The 13,670-nt window shown below is 53.2% G+C and overlaps 2 protein-coding genes across 2 annotated transcripts; one reads left to right on the top strand and one right to left on the bottom strand.

The window, feature by feature from the left end:
- Window positions 1-5: 5 nt before the first annotated feature.
- On the bottom strand, window positions 6-9,304 carry LOC136306092 (3 beta-hydroxysteroid dehydrogenase type 7-like; the record flags this gene model as incomplete). Its single annotated transcript, XM_066209441.1, has 7 exons — window positions 9,022-9,304; window positions 7,923-8,064; window positions 6,254-6,406; window positions 4,786-4,894; window positions 2,841-2,940; window positions 963-1,125; window positions 6-167 (listed from the first exon to the last, which is right to left on the bottom strand). Coding segments are annotated over exons 1-7 (853 nt in total), but the record flags the coding sequence as incomplete, so codon positions are not given.
- Window positions 9,305-10,703: 1,399 nt separating this feature from the next.
- LOC136306091 (myristoylated alanine-rich C-kinase substrate-like) lies at window positions 10,704-13,566 on the top strand. Its single transcript, XM_066209440.1, has 2 exons — window positions 10,704-10,883; window positions 12,474-13,566. Exon 2 carries the CDS (start codon window positions 12,499-12,501, stop codon window positions 13,360-13,362), a length of 864 nt encoding a protein of 287 aa, XP_066065537.1. The 5' UTR covers window positions 10,704-10,883; window positions 12,474-12,498; the 3' UTR covers window positions 13,363-13,566.
- The last annotated feature ends 104 nt before the right edge of the window (window positions 13,567-13,670 follow it).

Below are 13,670 nucleotides of genomic sequence, written 5' to 3'. Positions count from 1 at the left end.
GGTGAAATTCAGGGATTTGGGGTGAAATTTGGGAGAAATTTGGGAGAAATTTGGGAGAAATTTGGGAGGAATTTGGATGAAATTCAGGGATTCTGGGTGAAATTTGGGCGGAATTTGGGGATTTTGGGGGTTTGAGGTGTCCAGGACGCGCATCCAGGCCACGTTGCCTGCGGGACGGGGGTTTGGGGAAAAACCAGGGAATTTGGGGAAATTTGGGTGAAATTTGGGCAAAATTTGGACGAAATTTGGGCGAGAAATTCGACGATTTCTTGGGGGGCAAATTCAGGGATTTGGGGGAGGTTTGGGGCAGATTTTTGGGACCAGGTGTGTCCCCAGGTGTGTCCCCCGCCCCCCAGGTGCGTCCAGGGGGCCCCAGGTGTGTCCCCGCCCCCCCAGGTGTGTCCAGGGGTCCCCAGGTGTGTCCCCGCCCCCCCAGGTGTCCCCAGGTGTGTCCAGGTGTGTCCCCGCCCCCCAGGTGTGTTCAGGTGTGTCCCAGGTGTGTCCCCGCCCCCCCAGGTGCGTCCCCAGGTGTGTCCAGGTGTCCCCAGGTGTCCCCAGGTGCATCCCCGGCCCCCGAGGTGTTCCCAGGTGTGTCCCCAGGTGTCCCCAGGTGTGTCCCAGGTGTGTCCAGGTGTGTCCCCCCCCCCCAGGTGTCCCCAGGTGTCCCCAGGTGTGTCCAGGTGTGTCCAGGCGTGTCCCCAGGTGCGTCCCCGCCCCCCCAGGTGTGTCCCCAGGTGTCCCCAGGTGTGTCCCCCGCCCCCCCAGGTGTATCCCCGCCCCCCCCAGATGTGTCCCCAGGTGTGTCCCAGGTGTGTCCCCGCCCCCCCCAGGTGTGTCCCCAGGTGTCCCCAGGTGCGTCCCCGCCCCCCCAGGTGTCCCCAGGTGTCCCCAGGTGTCCCCAGGTGTGTCCCCAGGTGTGTCCCCAGGTGTGTCCAGGTGCGTCCCCGCCCCCGGCGCCTCACCCGCGTAGACCCGGCCGTGCTCGGCGTTCCGGGGCAGCGTCCGCGGCACGAGCCCGCCCAGGCCGCGGCCGCGGCGGTAGAAGAGCTCCAGCAGCGGGTGCCGCTCCCCGAAGATGCCCGTGGGCCGCAGGGACAGCGTCACCAGCCGGCCGCCCCCGGCCACCTGCCGGAGCCCGGGAATTCTGCCCAACCCCGAGCCCCAGTTCCCGGGAATTCCGCCCAAAACAAAGCCCGGAACCCCGGGAATCCAGCCCAAACCAAACCCCGAAATCCCGGGAATTCAGCCCAAATCCAACCCCGAAATCCCGGGAATTCAGCCCAAATCCAACCCCGAAATCCCGGGAATTCTATCCCAAACCAAACCCCGGAACCCCGGGAATGCCGCCCAAACCCCGAGCCCCAAACCCCGGGAATTCTATCCCAAATCCAACCCTGAAATCCCGGGAATTCCACCCTAACCAAACCCCAAAATCCCGGGAATGCCGCCCAAACCCCGAGCCCCAAACCCCGGGAATTCCACCCAAACCAATCCCCGAAACCCCGGGAATTCCACCCAACCCCCGAAATCCCGGGATTTCCGCCCGAAATCGCGAGAATTCTACCCCGAACCCAAAGGAAAGCGCCCCCAAACCCCCGAATTCTGGGCTCCCAAATCCCGAATTTCGGCTCCCGAATCCCAAATTCCTGAATCCTCAAGATCCCAAATTTCAGCTCCCAAATCCCCCAAATCCCCAAATTTCAGCTCCCAAAATCCCCAAATTTCGGCTCCCAAATCCCCCAAATCCCCAAATTTCGGCTCCCAAATCCCCCAAATCCCAAATTTCAGCTCCCAAAATCCCCAAATCTCCAAATTTCGGCTCCCAAATCCCCCAAATCCCAAATTTCAGCTCCCAAAATCCCCAAAATCCCAAATTTCAGCTCCAAAATCCCCCAAATCCCCAAATTTCAGCTCCCAAAATCCCCAAAATCCCAAATTTCAGCTCCAAAATCCCCCAAATCCCCAAATTTCAGCTCCAAAATCCCCAAAATCCCAAATTTCAGCTCCCAAAATCGCCCAAATCCCAAATTTCGGCTCCCAAAATCCCCAAAATCCCAAATTTCAGCTCCAAAATCCCCCAAATCCCCAAATTTCAGCTCCCAAAATCCCCAAAATCCCAAATTTCAGCTCCAAAACCCCCCAAATCTCCAAATTTCGGCTCCCAAATCCCCCAAATCCCCAAATTTCAGCTCCAAAATCCCCCAAATCCCCAAATTTCAGCTCCCAAAATCGCCCAAATCCCAAATTTCGGCTCCCAAAATCCCCAAAATCCCAAATTTCAGCTCCAAAATCCCCCAAATCCCCAAATTTCAGCTCCCAAAATCCCCAAAATCCCAAATTTCAGCTCCAAAACCCCCCAAATCTCCAAATTTCGGCTCCCAAATCCCCCAAATCCCCAAATTTCAGCTCCAAAATCCCCCAAATCCCCAAATTTCAGCTCCCAAAATCGCCCAAATCCCAAATTTCGGCTCCCAAAATCCCCAAAATCCCAAATTTCAGCTCCAAAACCCCCCAAATCCCCAAATTTCGGCTCCAAAATCCCCCAAATCCCAAATTTCGGCTCCCAAATCCCAAATTTCGGCTCCCAAATCCCCCAAATCCCCAAATTTCAGCTCCCAAAATCCCCAAAATCCCAAATTTCAGCTCCAAAATCCCCCAAATCCCAAATTTCAGCTCCCAAAATCCCCCAAATCCCCAAATTTCAGCTCCCAAATCCCCCAAATCCCAAATTTCGGCTCCCAAATCCCCCAAATCCCCCAAATCCCCCGAATCCCCCAATCCCGGCTCCCAAACCTCCCGGCTGTCCCGGATTTTTCCCGAACTCCCCGGCTTCGCCGGACCTTGGCGCCGTTGGCGTCCAGCACGAGTCTCTCGGCCTGCGCCTTGCTGAGCGGGTACGGCTCCGAGTGCCGGGTGGGGTACGGCGTCTCCTCGTCACCCCTCGCGCCCAAAACCGCCGGAATTCACCCCAAAATCCCCGAGAAGCCCCGTCCCCCCAAATCCCGGGGAAAAAAAAAACCCCCGAAAAAATTCCGGCGGAATCCCGAAAGAAATCGGCTGCCGGAGCCCCAAAACGCCGTCAGAATTCCCGGTGTTTTTTCGGGGGGGGGGGGGGTTTGCCGCCCCAAAATCATCGGAATTCACCCCGAAATCCTGAGCGACCCGAATGCCCGAATCCCGGGAAAATTCCCCCAAAAAATCCCCCAAAAAATCCCCAAAAAAATCCCCCCCCCAAAAAAAAAAAAATCCCAAAAAAATCCCAGAAAAATTCCCCCAAAAAATTCCCCCAAAAAACACAGAAAAATTCCCCAAAAAATCCCGGAAAAATTCCCCCCAAAAAATCCCAGAAAAATTCCCAAAATATTCCCCCCAAAATACAAAAAAAATTCCCCAAAAAATCCCGGAAAAATTCCCCAAAAATTTCCCCCAAAGAATCCCGCCCCAGAAAAGCCCCAAATTCTCTTTTTTCCCCAAAACCGGCAAAATTCACCCCAAAATCCCCCCGGTCCCAAATCCCACACATCCCAAAAATCGGGGGGGCGGGGGGGGGGGTTGGGGGAGGTTTTGGGGCGGAATTTGGGAATTTTGGGAATTTTTGGGGCAGTTTTTGGGTGTTTTTTGGGGATTTTTGGGGCAGTTTTTGGGTTGTTTTTCGGGGGTTTTTTTAGGATGTTTTTGGGGCAGTTTTTGGGGTTTTTTTGGGATTTTTGGGGCAGTTTTTGGGGTGGAATTCGGAGATTTTTGGGGCAGTTTTTGGGGATTTTTGGGGGCAGTTTTGGGGTGATTTTTGGGGTTGTTTTGGGGCCGTTTTTGGGGTGTTTTTTGGGGGTTTTTAGGATGTTTTTGGGGCAGTTTTCGGGGTTGTTTTGGGGCAGTTTTTGGGGCAGTTTTTGGGTGTTTTTGGGGGGTTTTTAGGATGTTTTTGGGCCAAATTTTGGGGGTTTTTTTGGGGTTTTTGGTGCAGTTTTAGGTTTGCATTTTGGGGGTTTTTGGTGCAGTTTTTGGTTTGTTTTTGGGCGGTTTTTGGTGCAGTATTTGGGGCTATTTTTGGGTGGTTTTGGGGGCTTTTGGGGCAGTTTTTGGGGCAGTTTTTGGGGTGTTTCGGGGTGTTTTTTTGGGGGCTTTTAGGTTGTTTTTGGGACAATTTTTGGGTGGTTTTGGGGGGTTTTTGGTGCAGTTTTTGGGGCTATTTTGGGGTGTTTTTTCGGGGGTTTTTGGTGCAGTTTTTAGTTTGTTTTTGAGCGTTTTTTGGTGCAGTTTTTGGTTTGTTTTTGGGCGGTTTTTGGTGCAGTTTTTGGGGCTATTTTGGGGTGTTTTTTCGGGGGTTTTTGGTGCAGTTTTTAGTTTGTTTTTGAGCGTTTTTTGGTGCAGTTTTTGGTTTGTTTTTGGGCGGTTTTTGGTGCAGTTTTTGGGGCTATTTTGGGGTGTTTTTTCGGGGGTTTTTGGTGCAGTTTTTGGTTTGTTTTTGAGCGGTTTTTGGTGCAGTTTTTGGTTTGTTTTTGGGGGTTTTTGGTGCAGTTTTTGGGGCTATTTTTGGGTGGTTTTTTGGGGGGTTTTTGGTTTGTTTTTGAGCGGTTTTTGGTGCAGTTTTTGGTTTGTTTTTGGGCGGTTTTTGGTGCAGTTTTTGGGGCTATTTTTGGGTGGTTTTTGGGGGGGTTTTTGGTTTGTTTTTGGGGGTTTTTTGGTGCAGTTTTTGGGGCTATTTTTGGGTGGTTTTGGGGGGTTTTGGGGCAGTTTTCGGGGCAGTTTTCGGGGCGTTTCGGGGTGTTTTTTGGGGGCGGGTACCTGACGAAGGGGTCCCCGCGGGTGTTGGGCCCCACCACCTCCATGCTGCTGGTGTAAATCAGCACCTGGACCCCCCCGGCCTGGCAGCCCCGGATCACGTTCTTGGTGCCTGAAAAAGGGGCCCCAAAAAGCCCCAAAATCACCCCAAAATCACCCCCAAAATCATCCCCGAAATCTCCTAAAATCATCCCCAAGTTATCCCCAAAAAACATCCCAAAAATCACCCCGAAACGCCCCGAATTATCCCCCCAAAAATCCCAAAATTATCCACGAAATAATCCCCGAAATACCCCGAATTATCCCAAAAATATCCCAAAAAATATCCCAAAAAACATCCCCCCCCAAATCCACTAAAAAAATCCCCCCAAAGAGCCCCAGTCCCCTCCCAGTCCCTCCCAGTCCCCTCCCAGTTTATCCCAGTTTAGCCCAGTGCCCTCAAACCCCATCCCAGTCCATCCCAGTCCATCCCAGTCCCTCCCAGTTTGTCCCAGTTTATCCCAGTTCCTCCAAATCCCATCCCAGTCCATCCCAGTCCATTCCAATCTCATCCCAGTCCCTCCCAGTGCATCCCAGTTTATCCCAGTCCCTCCCAGTCCCCTCCCAGTTTGTCCCAGTTTAGCCCAGTCCCCCCAAACCCCATCCCAGTTTGTCCCAGTCCATCCCAGTCCCATCCCAGTCCATCCCAGTTTATCCCAGTCCCTCCCAGTCCCCCCAAATCCCATCCCAGTCCCTCCCAGTCCATCCCAGTCCCATCCCAGTCCATCCCAGTTTATCCCAGTCCCTCCCAGTCCCCCCAAATCCCATCCCAGTCCCTCCCAGTCCATCCCAGTCCCATCCCAGTCCATCCCAGTTTATCCCAGTCCCTCCCAGTCCCCCCAAATCCCATCCCAGTCCCTCCCAGTCCATCCCAGTCCCATCCCAGTCCATCCCAGTTTATCCCAGTCCCTCCCAGTCCCCCCAAATCCCATCCCAGTCCCTCCCAGTCCATCCCAGTCCCATCCCAGTCCATCCCAGTTTATCCCAGTCCCTCCCAGTCCCCCCAAATCCCATCCCAGTCCCTCCCAGTCCATTCCAATCCCATCCCAGTTTGTCCCAGTTTATCCCAGTCCCTCCCAGTCCCCCCAAATCCCATCCCAGTTCCCTCCCAGTCCATCCCAGTCCCATCCCAGTCCTCTTCCAGTTTGTCCCAGTTTATCCCAGTCCATTCCAATCCCATCCCAGTCCCCTCCCAGTTTGTCCCAGTTTATCCCAGTCCATTCCAGTCCCATCCCAGTCCATCCCAGTTTATCCCAGTCCCTCCTACCCCAAATCCCATCCCAGTTCCTCCCATCCAGTCCCATCCCAGTCCCATCTCTCCAGTTGTCCCAGTTTATCCCAGTCCCCCCAATTCCCAGTCCCAGTCCCTCCCAGTCCCCCATCCCTCCCAGTCCTCCAGTCCCAGTCCCAGTCCCAGTCCGTCCCAGTTTACCCAGCACGTTGACCCTGGCGATGGCCTCGGGGCTGCAGCGCCCCCACACGTCCACCAGGGAGGCGCTGTGGAAACACACCTGGGCCCCGGCCAGGACGGCGCCGAGCGCCCCCAGGTCCCCGACATCCCCCCGGAAGAGGCGGACCCGGGAGCCTGGGGGACGGGGACACCGAAATCGCGGAGATTCAGCCCAAAAAGCAGCGAAATTCACCCCGAAATTCACCCCCAAATCAGCTGAATTCACCCCAAAATTCACCCCGAAATCAGCCCAAAATTCACCCCGAAATCAGCCCAAAATTCACCCGAAATTCACCCCAAAATTGATCCCGAAATTCACCCCGAAATTCACCCCCAAATCAGCTGAATTCACCCCGAAATTCACCCCGAAATCAGCCCAAAATTCACCCCGAAATCAGCCCAAAATGAGCCCAAAAATGGCAAAATTTACCCCAAAATTCACCCCGAAATCAGCCCAAAATTCACCCCGAAATCAGCTGAATTTACCCCAAAATTCACCCCAAAATCAGCCCAAAATTCACCCCGAAATCAGCCCAAAATGAGCCCAAAAATGACAAAATTTACCCCAAAATTCACCCCGAAATCAGCCCAAAATTCACCCCGAAATCAGCTGAATTTACCCCAAAATTCACCCCAAAATTCACCCCGAAATTCACCCCAAAATCAGCTGAATTTACCCCAAAATTCACCCCAAAATTCACCCCGAAATCAGCCCAAAAGTAGCAAATTCACCCCGAAATTCACCCCGAAATTCACCCCGAAATCAGCTGAATTTACCCCAAAATTCACCCCGAAATCAGCCCAAAATTCACCCCAAAATCAGCCCAAAATGAGCCCAAAAATGGCAAAATTTACCCCAAAATTCACCCCGAAATCAGCCCAAAATTCACCCCGAAATCAGCTGAATTTACCCCAAAATTCACCCCCAAATTCACCCCGAAATCAGCCCAAAATCAGCCCAAAAATGGCAAAATTCACCCCGAAATTCACCCCAAAATCAGCTGAATTCACCCCCAAATTCACCCCGGAATCTGCTAAAATCAGCCCAAAATGCTCCGGAGTCTCCGAAATTTTTTGGGAAAAATTCCAGGATTTTTTTTTAAAATTCACTAATTCTTTGGGGGAAATTTTTGGGGGATTTTTTGGGGTGAATCCCGGGGATTTTTGGGGTGAATTCAGTGGATTTTTTGGGATAAATTCAGTGGATTTTTGGGGTGAATCCCGGGGATTTTTGGGACAAATTCAGTGGATTTTTGGGGTGAATTCAGTGGATTTTTGGGGTGAATCCCGGGGATTTTTTGGGGTGGATTCAGGGGATTTTTGGGATAAATTCCGGGGATTTTTGGGGTGGATTTATGGGATTTTTGGGGTGAATTCAGTGGATTTTTGGGGTGGATTCCCGGGATTTTTGGGGTGAATTCGGGGGATTTTTGGGGTGAATTTATGGGATTTTTGGGGTGAATTTATGGGATTTTTGGGATGGATTCCTGGGATTTTTGGGGTGAATTTATGGGATTTTTGGGGTGAATCCCGGGGATTTTTGGGGTGAATTCAGTGGATTTTTGGGGTGAATTTATGATATTTTTTGGGGTGAATCCCGGGGATTTTTGGGGTGAATCCCCGGGATTTTGGGGCGGGCTGCGGAGCTCACGGTGCTGCTCGGGTATCGCCGCGGGGTCGGGTTTGACGTCGAGGATCCGCAGCTCCCGCAGCTCCGGCTCCGCCTCCAGCAGCACCTGCACCAGGTGAGAGCCCAGGAAGCCGGAGCCGCCCGTCACCACCATCACCAGCCCCTGCGGAGAGCCACGGCCCCACTGGGAATCCCAGACCCGCACTGGGAGCGCTGGGAGCGCGCGAAATCCCGGGAAAAAAACAAAAAAAAATTCCCAAAAAAATCCCCCAGAAAATCCCGCCGGGAACGGCCAAAAAATGCTGAAAATCTGCTTTAAAACCGTCAAAATCCGTCTGAAAATCATCCAAACCCAACTGGGAATGCCGAAATTTCACTGGGAGGGGACTGGGAGCGCTGGGAATGGCGGAAATCCCCCCCAAAAATCCCAAAAAGTCCCAAAAATTCCCCCCAAAAAATCAGGAAAAAAAAAAAAAATCCCGCTGGGAATGTCCAAAAAGAAAAAAGCTGAAAATCTGCTTTAAAACCGTCAAAATCCGTCTGAAAATCATCCAAATCCAACTGGGAATGCCGAAATTTCACTGGGAGGGGACTGGGAGCGCTGGGAGCGGTCGAAATCCCCAAAAAATCCCAAAAAATCCCCCCCAAAAGTCCCAAAAATCCCCAAAAAAATGAGGAAAAAAAAAAACCCCGCCGGGAATGTCCAAGTTCCCCCCCCCCCAAAAAATCCCTTCGGGTTCCCCCAAAAAAATCCCCAAAATTCCCTCTGGAATCCCCAAATCCCCCCCCCAAAAATAATAAACAACAAATCCCCTCCCCCACCCGGAAGCGGCTCCGAACTCGCCCCAAAACTCCCCAAAAATTCACCCAAAAAAAGCCCAAAATTCACTCCAGGCCCCTCCCCCCCCCCCCAAAAATCCCCAAAATTTCACTTTGGAATCCTCCAAAAAAAAAATCCCTCAAAAAAAATAAAAAGTCCCCAAAAAAAACTACTTTGAGGTTCCCCTCCCCCACCCGGAAGCGGCTCCGAACTCGCCCTCCCCCCCCCCCCGGAAAAAAAATCGGCGAAATTTTCCCCAAAATCGGCGAAATTGGCCCCAAATCGGGGCCCCGGGCGCACCTGGGGCTCGGGGGGGCCCTCCATGGCTCCCCTCCCCCCGCCGGCTTCTGTCCCGACAATTCCCGGGATTCGGGGGGCGGGGGGAGGGGCGGGACCAGCAGGGGGGAGGGGAGAAAGAGAAATAATTAAAAAAAAAAATTAAAAAAAAAAAAAAAAGGGATTTTGAAAAAGAATGAAAAATTTTGGGGAGGGAAAAGGGGGGATTTGGGGGGGGAAAATGAAATTTGGGTTAAAAAAAAGGGAAATTTGGGGGGAAAAGGGGAAATTTGGGGGGAAAAATGAAATTTGGGTTAAAAAAAGGGAAATTTGGGGGGAAAAAGGGGAATTTGGGGGGGAAAAATGAAATTTGGGTTAAAAAAAGGGAAATTTGGGGGGAAAAGGGGAATTTGGGGGGGAAAAATGAAATTTGGGTTAAAAAAAGGGAAATTTGGGGGGAAAAAGGGGAATTTGGAGAAAAAAAGGGAAATTTGGGGGGAAAAATGAAATTTGGGTTAAAAAAGGGGAAATTTGGGGGGAAAAAGGGAAATTTGGGGGGGAAAAATGAAATTTGGGTTAAAAAAAGGGAAATTTGGGGGGAAAAGGGAAATTTGGGGGGAAAAAATGAAATTTGGGTTAAAAAAAGGGAAATTTGGGGGGAAAAGGGGAAATTTGGGGGGAAAAATGAAATTTGGGTTAAAAAAAGGGAAATTAGGGGGGGAAAGGGAAATTTGGGGGGGGAAAAATGAAATTTGGGTTAAAAAAAGGGAAATTTGGGGGGAAAAGGGAAATTTGGGGGGAAAAGGGAATTTTTGGGGAAAAAAATAAAGTTTGGGTTAAAAAAAATTTGGAAATTTGGGGGGAAGAGGGAATTTTTGGGAAAAAAATGAAATTTGGGTTAAAAAAAGGGAAATTTGGGGGAAAAGGGAAATTTGGAGGAAAAAAAAGGGGATTTGGGGGGAAAAGGGAATTTTTTGGGAAAAAAATAAAGTTTGGGTTAAAAAAAGGGAAATTTGGGGGGAAAAGGGAATTTGGGGGGAAAAGGGAATTTTGGGGGAAAAAAAAGAAATTTGGGTTAAAAAAAGGGAAATTTGGGGGGAAAAGGGAATTTTGGGGGAAAAGGGAATTCGAGACAAATAAAAGGGGAATTTTGGGATAAAATAAAAAGGTTTTTGGAGGGAAAAATGGGAATTTGGGGTTAAAAAGGGGGAATTTTAGATTTAAAAAAGGAGGAATTTCAGAGGAGAAAAATGGGAATTTTGAAGGGAAAAAGGGAACTGGGGAGGGGGGGGGAAGGGGGAATTTTGGACTAAAAAAAGGGAAATTTGGCTGAAAATGGGAGAATTTTTACCCCCCAAAACCGCGATTTTTGAGCAAAAAAAATTTTTTAAAAAAAAAAAGGAGCGAAATTGGGGGCGGGGATTTGGAGCCGGGATTTGGAATCCGGAGGCGCCAAAATTTGGAACTTTCGAGGCAAAAAAATGACCGGGAAACAACCACGGAGAGCAACGAGTCCTCCGGGGCGGCCAGAGCGGCTCCAACCGGAAGTTCCCCCCAGAGGCGGTGATTGACAGCGCGGACCGGAAGTGGCCTCGCAGCCGAGGGGACTCCGCCGAGCGGGGCCGGAGCGGCTCCGAGGCGGGAAAAAACCTGAGGGAAAAAGCCCCAAAAGAGGCGATTTCGCACGGAAAAGGAAAGCCGTGACGTCACAAGGGCCTTAAGCAGGATCCCGGCGCGTTTTTGGGCCCGAACTTCCGGGTTTTTTTAGCGATTTTTTGGTCTTTTCCGGTCGTTTTCCGGTGGCGGCCGCTCACTGCCGGCGGCGTCGCCGCGTTTCCGTTCCCCCCGCGCTCACTTCCGGTGCCGCCCGCTGCCTTCCGGCCGAGGTGAGTCCCCCCCCAAAATCGCCGCTTTTCACCCCAAAATCGCCGCTCGTCACCCCGCTAATCGGGGCGGGAATCGCACCCGGCCCCGCGGCTTCATTAATTCGTTAATTCCCCCCAAAATCGGCGTTTTTCCCCCTCAAATCCTCCCCCCCCCCCCGCCGCTTTTTCCCGATTTTCCCCGTTTTTTACCCAAAAAGGCGCCTTGAGGTTGGGTCGGCTCCGTCCAGGCCTCGGTTTGGGTTCAGTTTGGGCCAATTTGGGTCAATTTGGGCCGATTTGGGTCAATTTGGGCCGATTTGGGTCAATTTGGGCGAATTTGGTCCAATTTTGGGTCACTTTGAACCAATTTGGGTCAATTTGGGCCCATTTGGGTCAATTTGGGCCGATTTGGGTCAATTTGGGCGAATTCGGGCCAATTTTGGGTCACTTTGAACCAATTTGGGTCAATTTGGGCCCATTTGGGTCAATCCAAGACCGATTCTGGTCAATTTGGGTCGATTTGGGCCAATTCGGGTAAATTCGAACCAATTTCGGTCAGTTTGGGCCATTTTGGGTCGACCCAACCCCAATTTGGGCCATTTTGGGTCAATTTTGGCCATTTGGGTCAATTTTGGCCATTTTGGGTCAATCCACCCCCAATTTGGGCCATTTGGGGTCAATTTTGGCCATTTGGGTCAATTTTGGCCATTTTGGGTCAATCCAACCCCAATTTGGGTCATTTTGGGTCAATTTTGGCCATTTCGGGTCAATTTGGGCCATTTTGGGTCAATTTGGGCCATTTTGGGTCGATCCAACCCAAATTTGGGCCATTTTGGGTCAATTTGGGCCACTTTGGGTCAACCCAACCCCAATTTGGGCCATTTTGGGTCAATTTGGGCCATTTTGGGTCAATTTTGGCCATTTTGGGTCAATTTGGGCCATTTTGGGTCGATCCAACCCCAATTTTGGCCATTTTGGGTCAATTTGGGCCACTTTGGGTCAACCCAACCCCAATTTGGGCCATTTTGGGTCAATTTTGGCCACTTTGGGTCAATTTGGGCCACTTTGGGTCAATCCAACCCCAATTTGGGCCATTTTGGGTCAATTTGGGCCATTTTGGGTCAATTTGGGCCATTTTGGGTCAACCCAACCCCAATTTGGGCCATTTTGGGTCAATTTGGGCCATTTTGGGTCAACCCAACCCCAATTTGGGCCATTTTGGGTCAATTTGGGCCATTTTGGGTCAATTTGGGCCATTTTGAGTCAATTTGGGCCATTTTGGGTCAATCCAACCCCAATTTTGGCCATTTTGAGTCAATTTGGGCCATTCTGGGTCGACCCAACCCCAATTTGGGCCATTTTGGGTCAATTTTGGCCACTTTGGGTCAATTTGGGCCATTTTGGGTCAATTTTGGCCATTTCGGGTCGATCCAACCCCAATTTGGGCCATTTTGGGTCAATTTGGGCCATTTTGAGTCAATTTGGGCCATTTTGGGTTGATCCAACCCCAACTTGGGCCATTTTGGGTCAATTTGGGCCGTTTCGGGTCAATTTTGGCCACTTTGGGTCAACCCAAGCCCGCTTCCCGCCGATCTCCTCCTCTCTCCTCAGCGTCCGCTCCGCGGCCGGCCGGACGATGCCCAAGGCGGCCCGGCCGCGGCCGGCCGAGCGCTACCGGCAGCGCTGGCGGCGGCTGCGGGCGGCGGCGCGGGCGCTGGTGCTGGAGAACGGCGCCCTGTGCGACGAGGTGGCGCGGCTGGAGGAGAAGTGGCTGCGCGCCCGCGGCCAGCGGCGATTCCTGCTCGGCCGCCTGCTCGGACACCGCGCCGGACACGCGGCCCCGGCGGCCGGAGAGGCGCCGGCGGTCAGGCGGCCCAAGAGGACGCGGCCGGCGGCGGGGAGGGGCAGGGGAGGGAAGGCCAAGGAGGAGCAGTGGGCAGCGGGGGCCAGGGATGACCGGTGGTCGGCGGGAGCGAAAGCGGCCGTGCCGAAGGATGACCGGTGGCCGGTCGGGTCCGAGGACGACCGGCGGTCGGCGGGAACGAGACCGGCGGCCTCCAGGGACGACCGGTGGTCGGCGGGGTCGAGAGCGGCCCAAGAGCAGCGGCCGGCCGCGGGGAGAGCGGCGGGCTCCAGAGATGACCGGCGGCCGGCCGGACCGAACGCGCTGGGGTTAAAGGACGAGCAGCGGTCAGCGGGGCCGAAAGCGGCCGGCTCCAGCGACGAGCGGTGGTCAAGGCCGGCCGCGTCCGCGGGGCTCCGGCCGCCGGAAGAGGCTCGTCCGGCGCGGGGGGAGCGCGGGCCCGACGGGGCGGCCGCTGACCCTCCGGCCGCTGCGGCCGCGGAGGAGGACGAGGACGAGGATGACCGCGAGGAGGACGAGGACGAGGAGGAGGAGGACGAGGAGGAGGAGGAGGACGAGGAGGACGAGGAAGGCGCCGCGCTGGCCTTCGGCTACTCCGACCTCTTCCTGGGCAGCCCCGCGGGCTCGGACGAGTGACCGCTGAGTGACCGCGGCCGGAGTGAGCTCGGACAAGTGACCAGTAAATGACTGTGGCCGGAGTGAGCTCGGACAAGTGACCAATAAACGACCCCGGCCGGAGTGGGGGGAGGTTTGGCCACGCCCACGATGGAGCTCGGACATTCTTTGGGCCGCCCCCAATGACCCCTTGACCCCACATACGACTCCTTGACCACCCCAGTGACCCCTTGACCACCCCAGTGACCCCTTGACCACCCCAGTGACCCCTTGACCCCACAAACGACCCCTTGACCTCCCCACTGACCCCTTGACCACCCCTTGACCCC

The sequence above is a fragment of the Chamaea fasciata genome, unplaced genomic scaffold (genome assembly GCF_029207755.1).
Source record: "Chamaea fasciata isolate MVZ Bird 193981 ecotype frontalis unplaced genomic scaffold, bChaFas1.0.hap1 SCAF_976, whole genome shotgun sequence".
Classification (NCBI taxonomy): Eukaryota; Metazoa; Chordata; class Aves; order Passeriformes; family Sylviidae; genus Chamaea; species Chamaea fasciata.
The sequence above is the reverse complement of the archived record's forward strand: the minus strand, read 5'-3'. Positions and strand labels throughout refer to the sequence as shown.